We start from the raw sequence: 13,401 nt of genomic DNA on the forward strand, positions 1-13,401 counted from the left end.
GAAGACCATGGTGAAGCGAGTTGTCCCCCTGCAGCCCCTGGGCAGGGTGTAGATGTCCATCATGGGGCAGAGGACCCCACACCGTGTGGGTGGATGCCTGAAGGGGGCTGTGGCCTGTGGGAAGCCCGCATCAGGGCAGGTCGCTGCCAGAACCTGTAGCCCGTGGAAGAGTGAATGCCCACGCTGGAGCAAGTTGGCTGGTGGGACTTCTGTGACGCTGCAGGGGACTCGCACTGGAGCAGTTTTCCCTGAAGGACTGCACCTCAGACTCACGAGGGGTGGGCTGCCCCTCATGAGGTGTCTCACGTTGGGCAGTTTGTGATGAATTGCCCTTTGTGGGACGACTCACGCCGGAGAAGAGAGCGTGAAGCTTGTCTCCTGTGAGAGGGACCCCACAATGGCCCTGGGGAATCGTGAAGAGTCCTCCTCCGGAGTGAAGAAGTGGTGGAACCAAGACTGGATGAACTGACCGTAACCCCCATTCCTTGTGCCCCTGCACCGCTCATGGGGAGGAGGTGGAGAAACTGGGATTGATATTGAGCCCCGGAAAAAGGGAGGAATGGGGGAAAGGTGTTTTACTTTTAAGATCTGTTTGCTTTTTCTTATTTCTCACTACTCCTCTCTGATTTGTTCTCTTAATAAATGTAATTAAATGAAAGTGATCTCCCTGTCCTTATTCAAACCTTGAGCCCTTTGAAATATTTTCTCCCCCTATCTAAAGAAGAAGGGGGAGTGTGAGAGAGGCCATGTGAGCACCTGGCTGCCAGCCAGGGTCAAACCACAACAGCTTTCATTATTTGAAGTAACTTACAGCAACTCCTAATTTGGTGTTCTAACATACTTAATTTAATATTGAAATTTCAGTGAACGTTTTAAGTTTCTGTTCAGCAGAAGAATCAAGAATATGTTTTCTGGAGTGAAAGACTGCAAAGTGAAAACTTCCCTTAAGATGCAAAAGTGACTTGCATAAAGAGCCCTCTAATTGCAGTCAACAATTAATCAGCAATGAGTGTATTGGTGAACATAAGACATTCTGTACGGTATTTTTCAGTAATTCTGTCATGCAAAGAACATGCAGTTCAAATAAACTTTGAAATGGAGGCGGGGGCGAACACCAACTAAATCCCATCTGTTCCCTCTTACTCTGCAAATCAGTTCTTCCAGCTCTGAAAGGTCAGTGGTACTCCATTACCAGGATATGAGCTGATCTGTTAAATAGGGAGTTGGTGCTTTGGCAAAGATCTCTGTACAAACTGGGAAATACTAAATATTTTAGACTTTGTGTTTTGCTCTGCGGTTCAACTGATTTTTATCCTTCTCTGACTTTTGCATTTGTCGATTAAAGTGCTGGAAAGTTTGTGTTTTGTTTTTTCAACATGAGGTCACTGTTACTAAATGTGAAACTTGGATTTCACTTGCTTTTAGGACTGTAAGGTAATATGTCTTCTCAACTTTCTTTTAAGTATTGCATTACATTTCCTCAGGTATCCTAAGAGCTCTTCTTATTTTCCTCCAGGAGACAGATGAACAGAAACGTCACAAAATTGCCAGTGAACTTCTCCAAACAGAAAAAGCCTATGTTAGCCGACTTGACCTCCTAGACAGGGTACGTTTTTCTTGAATTTGTTTTTATTGTTTTGCCTTGAATTCTGTTGAATGGCAATGCATAAGTGTGTGTATAAATCACATGAGATGTGGTGTGTTTTTCACATTTTGCTGACTTTTCCAGTTGGTCGTTTGCCCTTACCACGTAACTTTGCCTAATTTTCTGTTTCAGGAATACTACAATTTAAAAAGTATTAGAACATTGTGAATATTAATGCAATATGTTCTCTGTGTGTAGATGTCACCATAAGCAATAGTAGTGCATACTGGCAACCCTTCCACAAAGAGGATGGAAAGCCATTTCTTGGCTTCTGGTGAAACAGAAAAGGGTACCATTTCATAATACCAAAATCACCCACTCACTAAAAAAAAGTCTTTCAAATTTGAGTGACCTGATCACAAATTTTCTTTAGTGCCAGGGAACCTAGGAAGATGCCTATTCTAAACTGTAGATTCCCTATTTTCCACCTAGATGTTTAGACTAAATCCTATTAAAGTGAGCAGAAATTACTCTTCCTTTGATGAAAGGTTTGAAAAATACAACTGGAAGACTTGGAAAGCTAAAATGATGTAGCTGTCAAAACAGATGGGATGCCTGGAGTTGATCCAAAATGGCACCACTTCAGTTTGGCTTTCCTTGTGTCTGCTCCACCTGCAGCACTTTCCTGGCTCACAAGAAAAAAGTGGGGTGTAAGAGGAGGAGAAGCTTTTAACTTTTGGTAAGGAAAAGACAATAAATGAATTTGTCATTACCCATCTATATGATCAAAATACTAATCTTGCCTCAGTTGGAGTAGGAGAAGTGGATAGGTGGTCTTCCTTTGATTAAAGATAATAGGCTGATAGGTTTGGGGCTCTTTTTCTGTATTGCAGGTATTCTATTCCAGACTCCTTGAGGAAGCCAACAGAGGTTCATTTCCAGCTGAAGTGATTAACAAAATCTTTTCTAACATTTCATCGATAAATGCCTTCCACAGTAAATTCTTACTTCCAGAACTTGAGAAAAGAATGCAAGAATGGTAAGAGGCAATTCACTAGTTAAATATGCTATTAAAACTGTGTCTGTAAAAACACTGTCGAAGGGTTGAGATAGGGAAGGTACCTTCATAATTAAGTGCTCCAGGCAGAGGAAGTGCTGTGGGTAGGAGAACATCTGCTCTTCCACTCTTCTTCAGGATCTGACTCAGTAGAGGACTTGCATCATTTGCCGTGTATCTTGCTGAAGCCAGTGAGATTGCTCATGATTAAGTGCCTTGCTGAATTAGAGATTCAGACTGAAATGGTGCTGCCTGATGAATTCATTCTGCAGAATGCAAAATTTAGATAAACACCGTGTATGTGCTTTATGCTGCCCTTGTAGCACAGTAGCCTTTGTCATTACTGCTTTCTGTGATAAGGTGGGATATGTTTTTTGATTTCTGTATTTTAGTTTTCTGCTTGAAATCTGCATCCAGGTCAGGAATGTTTTGGGGACATTTTTTCCTTAGGTTTTCTTGATAAGACCACTATTTGGAGCAAGCAAGAAGGATGTAAATATGCTCTATAATGATCATGTAGTATTGTAGTATCTTTCTCCTGCCCTGGTGTTGTACTATTGTAATGATATTAAAATATAGCCATGTAATTTTGGTCTCTCATTTAATTGTGGAGAAAAAACCCCAAGTAACTCCTAAACTCTTGCTACTTCTCTAACATATTTGGGAAAAGAGGACACTCCATTAGAAAAAAACAAACAACCAACTCAATAAAAATTTATGAATATTGTTTCATCCAGTTGTTTTACCTCAGCACCTGTTGGGTTGCTGTATTCCATGTTATCTGGCGTTTATTGTGAGAAATTGTAGCGTTTGTCCAGATTTCATTTCAAGTTATACTTTCATATAACACCTTAGCTGTCAAAAATCATACTGAAAAATAAGAAATAATGCATTCTTGTGACATGTATGAAAAAACCTAAGACCACAGAGGGATGCTCTAGACAGCAGATTATATATTTCCTGACTCAATAATATGATTCTCCTTTAAAATGATGAGTCTCTGAAATAGAATATTTACCATGCACAAACATATGGTAGCCCTATATAGTCTATAATGCAGGAAAACAAATAAAACCTAAGCATTATGAAATGTAACAAACTTTACACCTTACATTCCTTGCAAAATGACTGTGTAAGGGAAATCCCCTCTTTTCTTCTGATCAATTGAAAAAAATTGATAGCAGATACAGATGCCTGGATTAAAATAGAGCACACATTCACGACAAGTGGAGTTTAATTTAGTCCAACTATGTTTAAAAAGTAGCTTACGCTATGTTATGTCAGTGCTGTATGTATTTGAAATAAAATTTGTGAAGCCCTTTTAAATTTTGCTCTAGACACTTTTTAGAGCAGAGGACGGGTTGCACTACCTTATGTATTTGCAAAATGCTAAACTGCACACTAATTGTGTATAATTATGTAGATTCAAAGGTTGAAAAGTGCTTTTGCATATAAGCTTTGACTATTGGTGCAAAACTGATAAATTGCATCATAAGGATATTATCTTTCTCACGTTGTTTAGAAACAACCTCTATGCTGTACCTGAGACAACCTGTTTAAATGTCCTTAAAACATTATGCTTTTGGGAAGAGTTAGAAGAAAGGATGCAGTTGAGAACTATTTCTGATCACTGTTGAAAGAAGAGTCTGGGCAAGATTTCTCTCCCTATCACCAGTCCCTGAAATGGTCTGGCACAACAGCTTCTGCCAAACAGAGTTTACTCCTCAGTAGTTCCTCTAATTAGACATAGAGGATATTTTTCTGTTTTATTGGTAGATTTATGCAATTCTTTTCTTTAGCTTTCAATAAAAATAGCTGGAAAAAAATTTTGACACTTCCCCTGAGCAGTGGTTTGTTTTGAAAACTTAAGGTAAAAACATATTTAATTTTTTTTAAGCTAGGAAAACAAATCAGAAGAAGATTATTCCTTCTTAGAAGAGAAGGCACTGTGAATCTAAGCTTATCAAGTGGAAATGAAATCCTCTGGTAGTTGCATTTTGAATGAGTCGAGCAGCAGCTGGAGCTGAATATCTATTTTACAACATATGGCCTAAAAACAGTGGAAGCAGCCTTGTTGCAATATATTCCCTGTAAAAAGAGCATAACTGAGCACAACAGTGATCTCACATCAAATAAAATACCCATTTAACACTGTCTTTTGTACCTGAGGATGATCAATAGCAGATACCTGGGGAAGAATTTGAGAACACGGTGCAATAGCCTTCGAGGGTCGGGAGGGTGGGATTTGTAAAGAAATTGTTCCAACACAAAGTTTTGGGTTCTGTGGCAATTACAGAGCTGACCTACTCATATTATTTGTTTTGCTCTGAAACTATAACTTTCAGTTTTGCCAGATAGCCGTTAGCTTGTATATTGGAAGAGTCCTTCTCTAGTCACCTTTGCTGTGCTGTAATTTTACAGCTTAGTTTTCTTGCAGCAATGACAGTTTTAAATGAGGTGCTGCAAATTTTGATATGTTAGCTATTTCATATTTGAGTTTGAGAATGCAGATGTGAATTCCATTGTGGTCTGATGACACAAATATGAAGTGTTTCTGTGCCTGTGTTACAATATGAAGTCCTATTTCTTAACCCACATAATGACGCTGTGTTTATTGTCTGTTGCGTGGTGCTTTTTGGGTCCATCGTAATGGTCCTTTTCCTGACCTCTCTATCCAAGAGAACAGTAACTGTCCTCTGGACATGATGGCATTTAGTAGAATTTAATGTGTTGGCTCGTGGTGTGTGCTGTTTGAATATGAGATGAACTAGTTTTCTATAATTTTAAGTCCCATCAAGGGAGGATGCTGCTCTCAGGTTTTGTTTTTTTTGTGACCTCCTCTGTTATTCCTATTCTTCCAGAGCTCTTTGTGTGATCTGGACCTTGTCTTTCTTACCTGAAATAGTGATGCATTTGTGTTTTCACAGCCTCAGAGTTGTTGGACGTGTCAGGGCCTTGCATGAGAAGTAGTGAAATTTTTGAATCTTCAGAGACAGTAAAATTGCAATGCTCTGTGTAAATGAGCTGCCGTAGGTATCTAAGGACCAGACATAGCAAACTGTTCCTATTTCTTGGTTTATAAAAGTTTTAAAGTTTTCTTTTAACATCTATCTAGTAAAAACTGTGGAACAGTTAAGTACAAGTATTCTTTTTTTGTGCCCGTTTCTTTATGTACAAAGAATTGCCACAGTCTTTTCTGCTTTAAGCCTCTTAATTGTAAAATTTTATAATTACTTTCCTGTTAGGTATATCAGAAAACTTTAATGTCTGTGGCTGGGTTGGTTTTTTTGTGTGGTTTTTTTTTCTGGTGACCTTTAGAAATGCATTCATATTTTCTTTAATTTTGTGGAATTGGCATGATTTGTGTTTTACTTTCAGTTAAAGATTATGCTGCTACTTTGCAATAAAATGACAGTTTGGGGAAATAGGATTCAGGGGTGGGTTTTTGTTTGAAATCGCTAGCTGGCCTTTCAGAGTGTGTGTGTCCTGCACATAGTGGTTGAACAAACGTGTGTAGCTAATTAAGGGTAGAGAGTCTTGATGGTTTCAGAGACCAACTTCCCACCTTGTCTTGTCCCTTTCTTTAGTTGCCAGGTCCAGCAGTAGCTCAGGCCTCTACCAGGTCATACACAGGTACCTTCTGCCCCCCCAGAGGGAGCTGGAGCTAGACCACCCTTTGCCATTCCTGGCAATATTCACTATTCAAGTAACTTTACCCTTCTGCACAGCTTTTCTCTTCGAGAAGTGGTGTGCTGGAGTAGACTGCTGAAATAATTGCAGTAGATTGCTTCACTTTAGACTGTTACCACAACATTGATTTCAGACTTTCAGAGATGCTGAGTTGCTGAGTCTGTCCGTGAAAATGAAATGCAAAAGGAGTTTCCTATTGTAGTTCTGGGAGATGCATGTGTGCTGTTCTGCTCTTCTTCATGTATATCAAGAGTGCAGCTTCTCTCCACCTCTCCCTTAGTTTCTTTACTTTTCTGTTTTATCTAAAGATGCTTTCAGTAATTGGGAAAGTTCTCACGAAAGAGTGGAGTCAAGGGATTCCCTCTACTTCATAGCCTTTTTTTAGAAAATTAATAATTTTTAAAAGTTGTAAATATATGTATTTATAGAAGGCACAGGACGGAAGCTGTACAGTATGGATTTATTACTCAAACAAAACCACAGGGTAGATATTTAGAGGGTAAAGTATGGTCAAAAGAAGATAATGCAGTTTTAGAGAACTGCAAATAAAAAAAATTAGGCCATGATTTGTAAACAGAACCTTTCAAGTTTTTCATTATAGATAGCTTTTCCTTCTTTAGTGCTCCTGGTGACCTATAATGCTTATACATCATCAAGGAGGATGTATTTTATATATATATACATATGTTAATTCTGGTCCATTTTAATGGTTATGTTTGAACTCTGTATGAGGCAATCCCAAACAGAATGATTCTCTATTACATGCTTGAAACTATTTTATAACCTTGTGTGACGTTCTTCTTTCCTGTTGCTCTGATATTTCTCTTACTTTGCAGGACTACCACTCCCAGAATTGGAGATATTCTGCAAAAGTTAGCTCCTTTCCTCAAGATGTATGGAGAGTATGTGAAAAATTTCGATAATGCAATGGAATTGGTGAAAACATGGACTGAACGGTCACCTCAATTCAAATTCATTATTCAAGACATTCAGGTAATGGGGACAATAATGCAGATCTCTAAGTAATACAAGCATATATTCAAATATATAGGTTTGTGGGTTAAAAAAAAAGGATTAAAAAGAAAATTAACTACCAAATCCCTTAGAACTAGGGGTTGTTGCTTTTGTCCACTTCGCACCACATTCTCTTTATTCTCCTTTTCCTTTCACATGTTGCACAAATACCCGCACAAATCCAGCCTTTCTAGAGGGCTGAAGTAGAGAGGCTGAAAAATGAGAAGACATTCAAAACCCACCTGGATGCATTCCTGTGTGGCTGCCCTAGGCGATCCTGCCCTGGCAGGGGGGTTGGACTAGATGATCTTTTGAGGTCCCTTCCAACTCCTAACATTCTATGATTCTATGACTAAAAACAGACTCATAGCTACCCAAAGTAAATACTATTTTAGGATAGAGCAACAAATCAGTGCGACTGTAGATCCCTGTGCTGTTGGCTCACATCAGTGCTGTTATGCAGAGCACTATGCTTTGCAAGTAAGTATGTCATCCTAAGTGCTGAGCCACAAAAGGCAGAGAAAAATTAGTAGTTAAGCAATGCACCAAAGGTGCTTTTCATACCCTCTAGTGCTCCCTGTAGGTTTTTCTGTGAATTGGCAGGTGTGTGTCTTCCAACTGCAGACGGAGCAGCTAGAAAGAGGATAAGGAATTTCTGCTTCAATATTACTGCTCTGTAGGGCCCTGTGATTCTAAGCCAGGGAAGACAACTGTGTATTTTAATGTAATCTTCTAATTTTATCTAAGATTATGGAAATGAATATTTAAACGCTGCTGAAAAGGTCTGTATTATAAATGAAACGCAAAGAAAGCATTCCCTCCTCAGGTAAAATATACCTTTGTAGCCCATTTAAGCAATGTTTTCTGATAAGTGGTCATGACCTGTTCTTATTAATTCATTAGTAATTCTCTTGTCTAAGTTATTGCAAACATGATTTAAAATGTACAGGAGTTGGGAGATTTTTTGATAGGGCTTTTATTTTTGAATTGAACACTTACTATTGGATGCTTAGAAAAGCTTTTAAATTTTTTGTAGAAAATAACATTCATTTGGGTAAATTAGTTCTTTTTTCTTTGAGAAGGTCTATCATGCATGTTTCAAAATGCATTATTTATATTTCATCAGTCATAATTTTTGTTTTAGTATATCATAATAACATTTTTGCCTGCTACCTTGAAATGTGTTTACAATTTTTTAGAAGGAAAAAGTGTGTGGAAATTTGACATTGCAACATCACATGCTAGAACCAGTACAACGCATTCCACGCTACGAGATGCTTCTCAAGGACTACCTAAGAAAATTGCCTCAGGATTCCCTAGACTGGAAAGATGCTGAAAGTAAATATCTTCTAGTCACTGAAATAGCTGAAATAAGATAGCTCTAAGAGGACAATGTAAATCAAAGATATGTTCAAGGAAAATAAAGTGAAAAAGCCAGGTCCCTCCGAAAATAATTATAGAATTTCTTCAGTGGAGTTGTAGGAATCTTTGAAAAAAATATATTTGAATAGTGGCTGGAGTTAATATAAAAACTGTAAAGTTGTTATTCTCTTCCTGGAGCACATACATTTCACTTTTAATTTTAGAATAGTGCACAAGTTTTGATTTGTTTGGTTTGCAGGTGATCAAGGGTTGTGGTGGTTTTTTCTTTGGTTTTTGTTGACATTTAGAATTGCTTTATGCACATGTGGAATGTATGTCTCTTATTGGTAAAAAAGTGGAGTTAGGCTCATTATTGTATTTTTAAGCTCCCTTAGGGAAAAAGAACAACCCATTTTTAAACTTATTCCTCTCTGTATTTACACAAGAACAGTTCAAGATATTTCCATGGATTGTGCAAAATGACTTGCCAGATAATTTTTTAATAATTCATTAGTTTTTTTCTATGTAATATATAAATATGTAAAAATACAGCTCTTTGGTTTTACTTTTTTCTTCTGTCTAGAATCCCTGGAAATTATATCCACTGCAGCAAGTCACTCTAATAGTGCAATAAGAAAAATGGTAAATGATCCATGTTTTCCTGTTCACTTTTTAATATATTTGAGTATTTAGTGAAGCTAGGAGTGTGAACTGCCAGTCTTCCCTACAGTGGCAAAAATGGGCTTCCTGGGTCCAAGTGATTGCTTCTGCTTAGTGTGTATTTATACAGCTCCTGGTAGACAAAAATTGGCATAGCACCTAATTCAAGTGGAAAATGGGACAGACTGGGTTTCTCTCCTGGCTCAAATAGATGATACTACGCTGGACTCTTAACCGTGTTTCAGTGGAAGCATAATGTTTGTAAAGAGTAGTTAATGTTTCTCTACCATGTTGGGCTGTAATGATGGGTACTTCATTGGGTATGGGAGATATTTTGAACAGGAAATAATGCAGACTGTATGTATAACTGCATTTATAAAATTACCATGGAGATAACATTTCTAAAAGTACTTGTTACTGTATCAACTAAGTTAATCAATCTGTATGGCTAACCGTAGGTACAGTCAGGGCATATGTATGTTTTTCAAAGCTAACATTTTCCAGACTTGCGCAAGTTCATTTAAATCTATTTAAAGATCTGTGCTTATTACGAATTAATAAGTTTTCTAACTGTATTTTCACTGTAAAGGAGAATCTAAAGAAATTGTTAGAGATATATGAGATGCTGGGAGAGGAGGAAGACATTGTGAACCCTTCAAATGAACTGATAAAGGAAGGACAGATCCTTAAACTCGCTGCTCGCAATACGTCTGCTCAAGAACGGTATCTTTTCCTAGTAAGTGTGGTGGCCTGTGTTTGCAGGGGCGGCTGTATACTTTTTTATATTCAAACTACCAAACAGAGAGGGAAATCCTCTTCTAGTTGATGTCAGTGCCTTCCCACTAGTGATATTAGAGCTTAAGAAACACAACACCTGGTTTTAAATAAATGGAACCCATGTTCAGCAACTCAGTTTTAAATAAGTGACTGCTGATTTTAAATGCAGGTCCTGAAGCATGAGAAATTTGATGTTCTCATGAGACTGAAGGGAAAAAGCTTAGGATTTTAGTCCTGATAGATTGTGTGTTGAGATCTCAATAAGTCTTATGGTCCCATGGGAGCTTGTTGTCATGGCAGGCCATCCTCTTGCCAGGTGCCTGTGTCCTGCCTTGGAACTAACAGACAGCAACCATGCTCCCTTGCAGCTCCCTTGGAAAAGGTCTGATGCAGTTCCTTGCTTCCCGTGCATTAAAAATAGCTAATATATTTGTGCTTCTGGTTAATAAAGACCAGGTTGCCGAGGCACATCTGCTTGTCTGTGCTTCAAACAAAAGAAGAAATTATTGAATAGTAAGGCCTCATATGGGCTAGACACTGATTAAAATTATGTGCACTTTGTATGAGAAGTGACGAGTTCAAACAGGCTGATCTGTGATACAGAATAGGCAATAGGCTGGACGGGATTTCTGTGAAATACAATTTAACTGAAGTGAGTTTCTCTTTTTAATAATTAATTTTGAGAAAAATGTGTCAGAGAAAATGTGATAAAATCAGACACTATAGATATGATTTAATAACTGTGCCTCTAGACTTTAAACATATTTAAAATTTGAATCTTTAATAAATGAATATGTCCTGCTCTCACATTATTCTTTTCTTGTAATATTGAGGAGTTTGAGGGATAAAAGCTCTATGAAACGTTCTTCTGTCTTGATGAAAAGACAAGTAATGTCCTCAAATAATATTAGTTCCAACTTGAACAAAACCAGATGGTTTTGGTACATGGTAAATATAAATGTATACACTGAAGAAAAGAGTTCTTATACTGCACTTTAGAGCAGGTTTTGCAGAATTAGGGCACAAGAATGACTTTTTTCTAACAAAAGGTTTACAGTGGTATTAATATACCCAGCCTGAGTATAGTTGGTAATAGATGCTATGGAGACTGCTGCATATGCAGAACAATTATTCTTATATCCACTGTAGCTGTCCTTTAATCTTATTTCTAAACCAATAAGAGAAAAAAGTCTTGCATCATAGCTTTGGTCTTCTTGTGTATCAACTGAGCAGGGAGAAACCCCTGCTTTCTCATCCACTAACTCTAGCTCTGCAAATACTATCCAGCTCTCAGTAGAAACTGTGGCTCTATCTGTAGTTTTGTTAATGCAAAGCTGGTGTTTGTTTTCTTTTTCCACAGTTTAACAATATGTTGCTCTACTGCGTCCCCAAATTCAGCCTGGTAGGATCCAAGTTCTCAGTTCGAACCAGAGTTGGCATAGATGGTATGAAGATTATAGAAACTCACAATGAAGAATATCCACACACTTTCCAAGTGTCTGGAAAAGAGCGAACACTGGAGTTGCAGGCCAGGTAAGCAGTCTTTTTGTTTAGTTTTTGGAGGAATAAATATATTCACACAAATGAGTGGATTTGGAGGAAGATGCAATGGGATTCATCTTAGTATCAGCGTTTTGAAAATAGCCTAGGCTGCCAAAAAGCATGAATTGTCAGTCCGAGAATCTTTTGGAGTAGAAGATCCATGTACGGTGCATAGTGCCTCGCCTTGCTTTGCAGAAATACCTAAGATAGCTGTGAATGGGCTGGCTGGAAAATTGAAAGCAGCGTACCTAACTGGTGCAAAGGCAGTCTGTCCAACTTAACGTGTTTTGGGTATCAACCTCACCCTGGAAGGCAAGTTCTCCTTTTAGTTCTTGGGTCCATTTCCTCCAATTGCATTCTTCTGACTTAACGCTTTTCTGCTTTCCTCATTAGTCCTTGTTATCCTCCTCTTCCAGGGTTACCCTCCCATTGCTGCTCTTTGTATTGCCTAGAATTAAACCTTCCTTTTCTAGGCTGCCCCGCCTTCAGGAGGGTGCTTCACCCTCCCTTTTGGACCTGCCTAAAGATCCTATTCTTAGCAGTCAGGATTTCATTGCAGAGAGGTGAGGATTAAATAAGCAGGAGGGTGGCCACGGTGGATACAATTGTGTGCTGGCAAGATGTATTTGGGGACAAACCATAGCTTGCTATCAAATGAGCTAATAAGCTACCTTCCTTTATGGAAGAAAAAGCTCACCTTGTAATAGTTAATGAGACTTACAGAAGAGAATTCAGAAAGATAACAGAATATATAAATTTACCTACAATTTCATTGAAATTTTATTTAAATACGTACTTCGAAAAATGACAGAAAAAAGCTTTCCACTAAGGCCTGCAAGACTTCTGGGGCATGTTTTTGGCTATCAGTCACATTCACATCTACTATAAATTGCTGTGGGATATCTTGCCTAGTATTTATCAAGTTGTTATGCTATATACCAATTTCAATGGTGAAAGATGGCATCTTGCTGTATCGTTTATGAAGCATTTTATAATTGGAAGAAAAATGCTGCAATGAAGTACACTTATTTTGTCAACTTCCCCAGATTATCAATAATAAAAAAAGCTTATTGCATTAGTTTATTTTAGGTGAGAGATGAACATATTTTCACGTGGGTTTTTTGTAAACATTTTTAGAATGCACAAAACCAGTACAAAATTTTGAAGAAATAAGTACCAAATGAGTCTTGTTCAGTTGTGTTAGAATAATCTTGATTGAAGTATGAGTATTGTATGTAGCCTATACATTAATGTCCTTAATTCATGAGCTTCTATTTACAGTGTTGTAATGTTTAGTTTACTCTTGGTGGGTTATTTTTTTTTTACTAGTGGGCTTCTATTTATTTTTCACAATACGATTTGAGTACATTTTCAATCACTGGTTTTAGACAGATGGTAGGTTATTTCTTTTGAGAGGCTTCTGATCTGGTACAACATTTAATAGCTCAGCTTTTGGTTTTTTAACATAAGCAGGTAGGGAAGATTATTTTGACTGCTTAGACGGGTTTCTTCTCTCTCACATGCAGAAGGTAGTGGGAAGGGGAAATGCTTGGTTAGGATTCTACTTGCTTAGTAGTTTTCCTAATACTGCAAAACAACATGTGAGTCGACATTTTTGTTGAGGTGCTGTAAAAGCTCTTTCACATCCTGTGGAGCAATCCATAGAAGAAGTTTTGCATGGCAACAGACATTTGTTTTTTGTTTTTGTTTTTTT

General features: G+C 37.8%; 1 protein-coding gene across 1 annotated transcript in view; it reads left to right on the plus strand.

Annotated features, from left to right (window-relative positions):
- FGD4 (FYVE, RhoGEF and PH domain containing 4) overlaps nucleotides 1-13,401 on the plus strand; it is a 36,290-nt gene that overhangs the window by 18,095 nt on the left and 4,794 nt on the right. Inside the window, exons 4-10 of the mRNA XM_009867358.1 lie at nucleotides 1,517-1,606; nucleotides 2,479-2,624; nucleotides 7,169-7,325; nucleotides 8,546-8,684; nucleotides 9,292-9,350; nucleotides 9,958-10,104; nucleotides 11,506-11,678. Coding sequence (XP_009865660.1) covers nucleotides 1,517-1,606; nucleotides 2,479-2,624; nucleotides 7,169-7,325; nucleotides 8,546-8,684; nucleotides 9,292-9,350; nucleotides 9,958-10,104; nucleotides 11,506-11,678 — 911 coding nt within the window. The remainder of the gene's footprint in view (nucleotides 1-1,516; nucleotides 1,607-2,478; nucleotides 2,625-7,168; nucleotides 7,326-8,545; nucleotides 8,685-9,291; nucleotides 9,351-9,957; nucleotides 10,105-11,505; nucleotides 11,679-13,401) is intronic.

The sequence above is a fragment of the Apaloderma vittatum genome, unplaced genomic scaffold, assembly GCF_000703405.1.
Source record: "Apaloderma vittatum isolate BGI_N311 unplaced genomic scaffold, ASM70340v1 scaffold824, whole genome shotgun sequence".
In the NCBI taxonomy this organism is placed as follows: Eukaryota; Metazoa; Chordata; class Aves; order Trogoniformes; family Trogonidae; genus Apaloderma; species Apaloderma vittatum.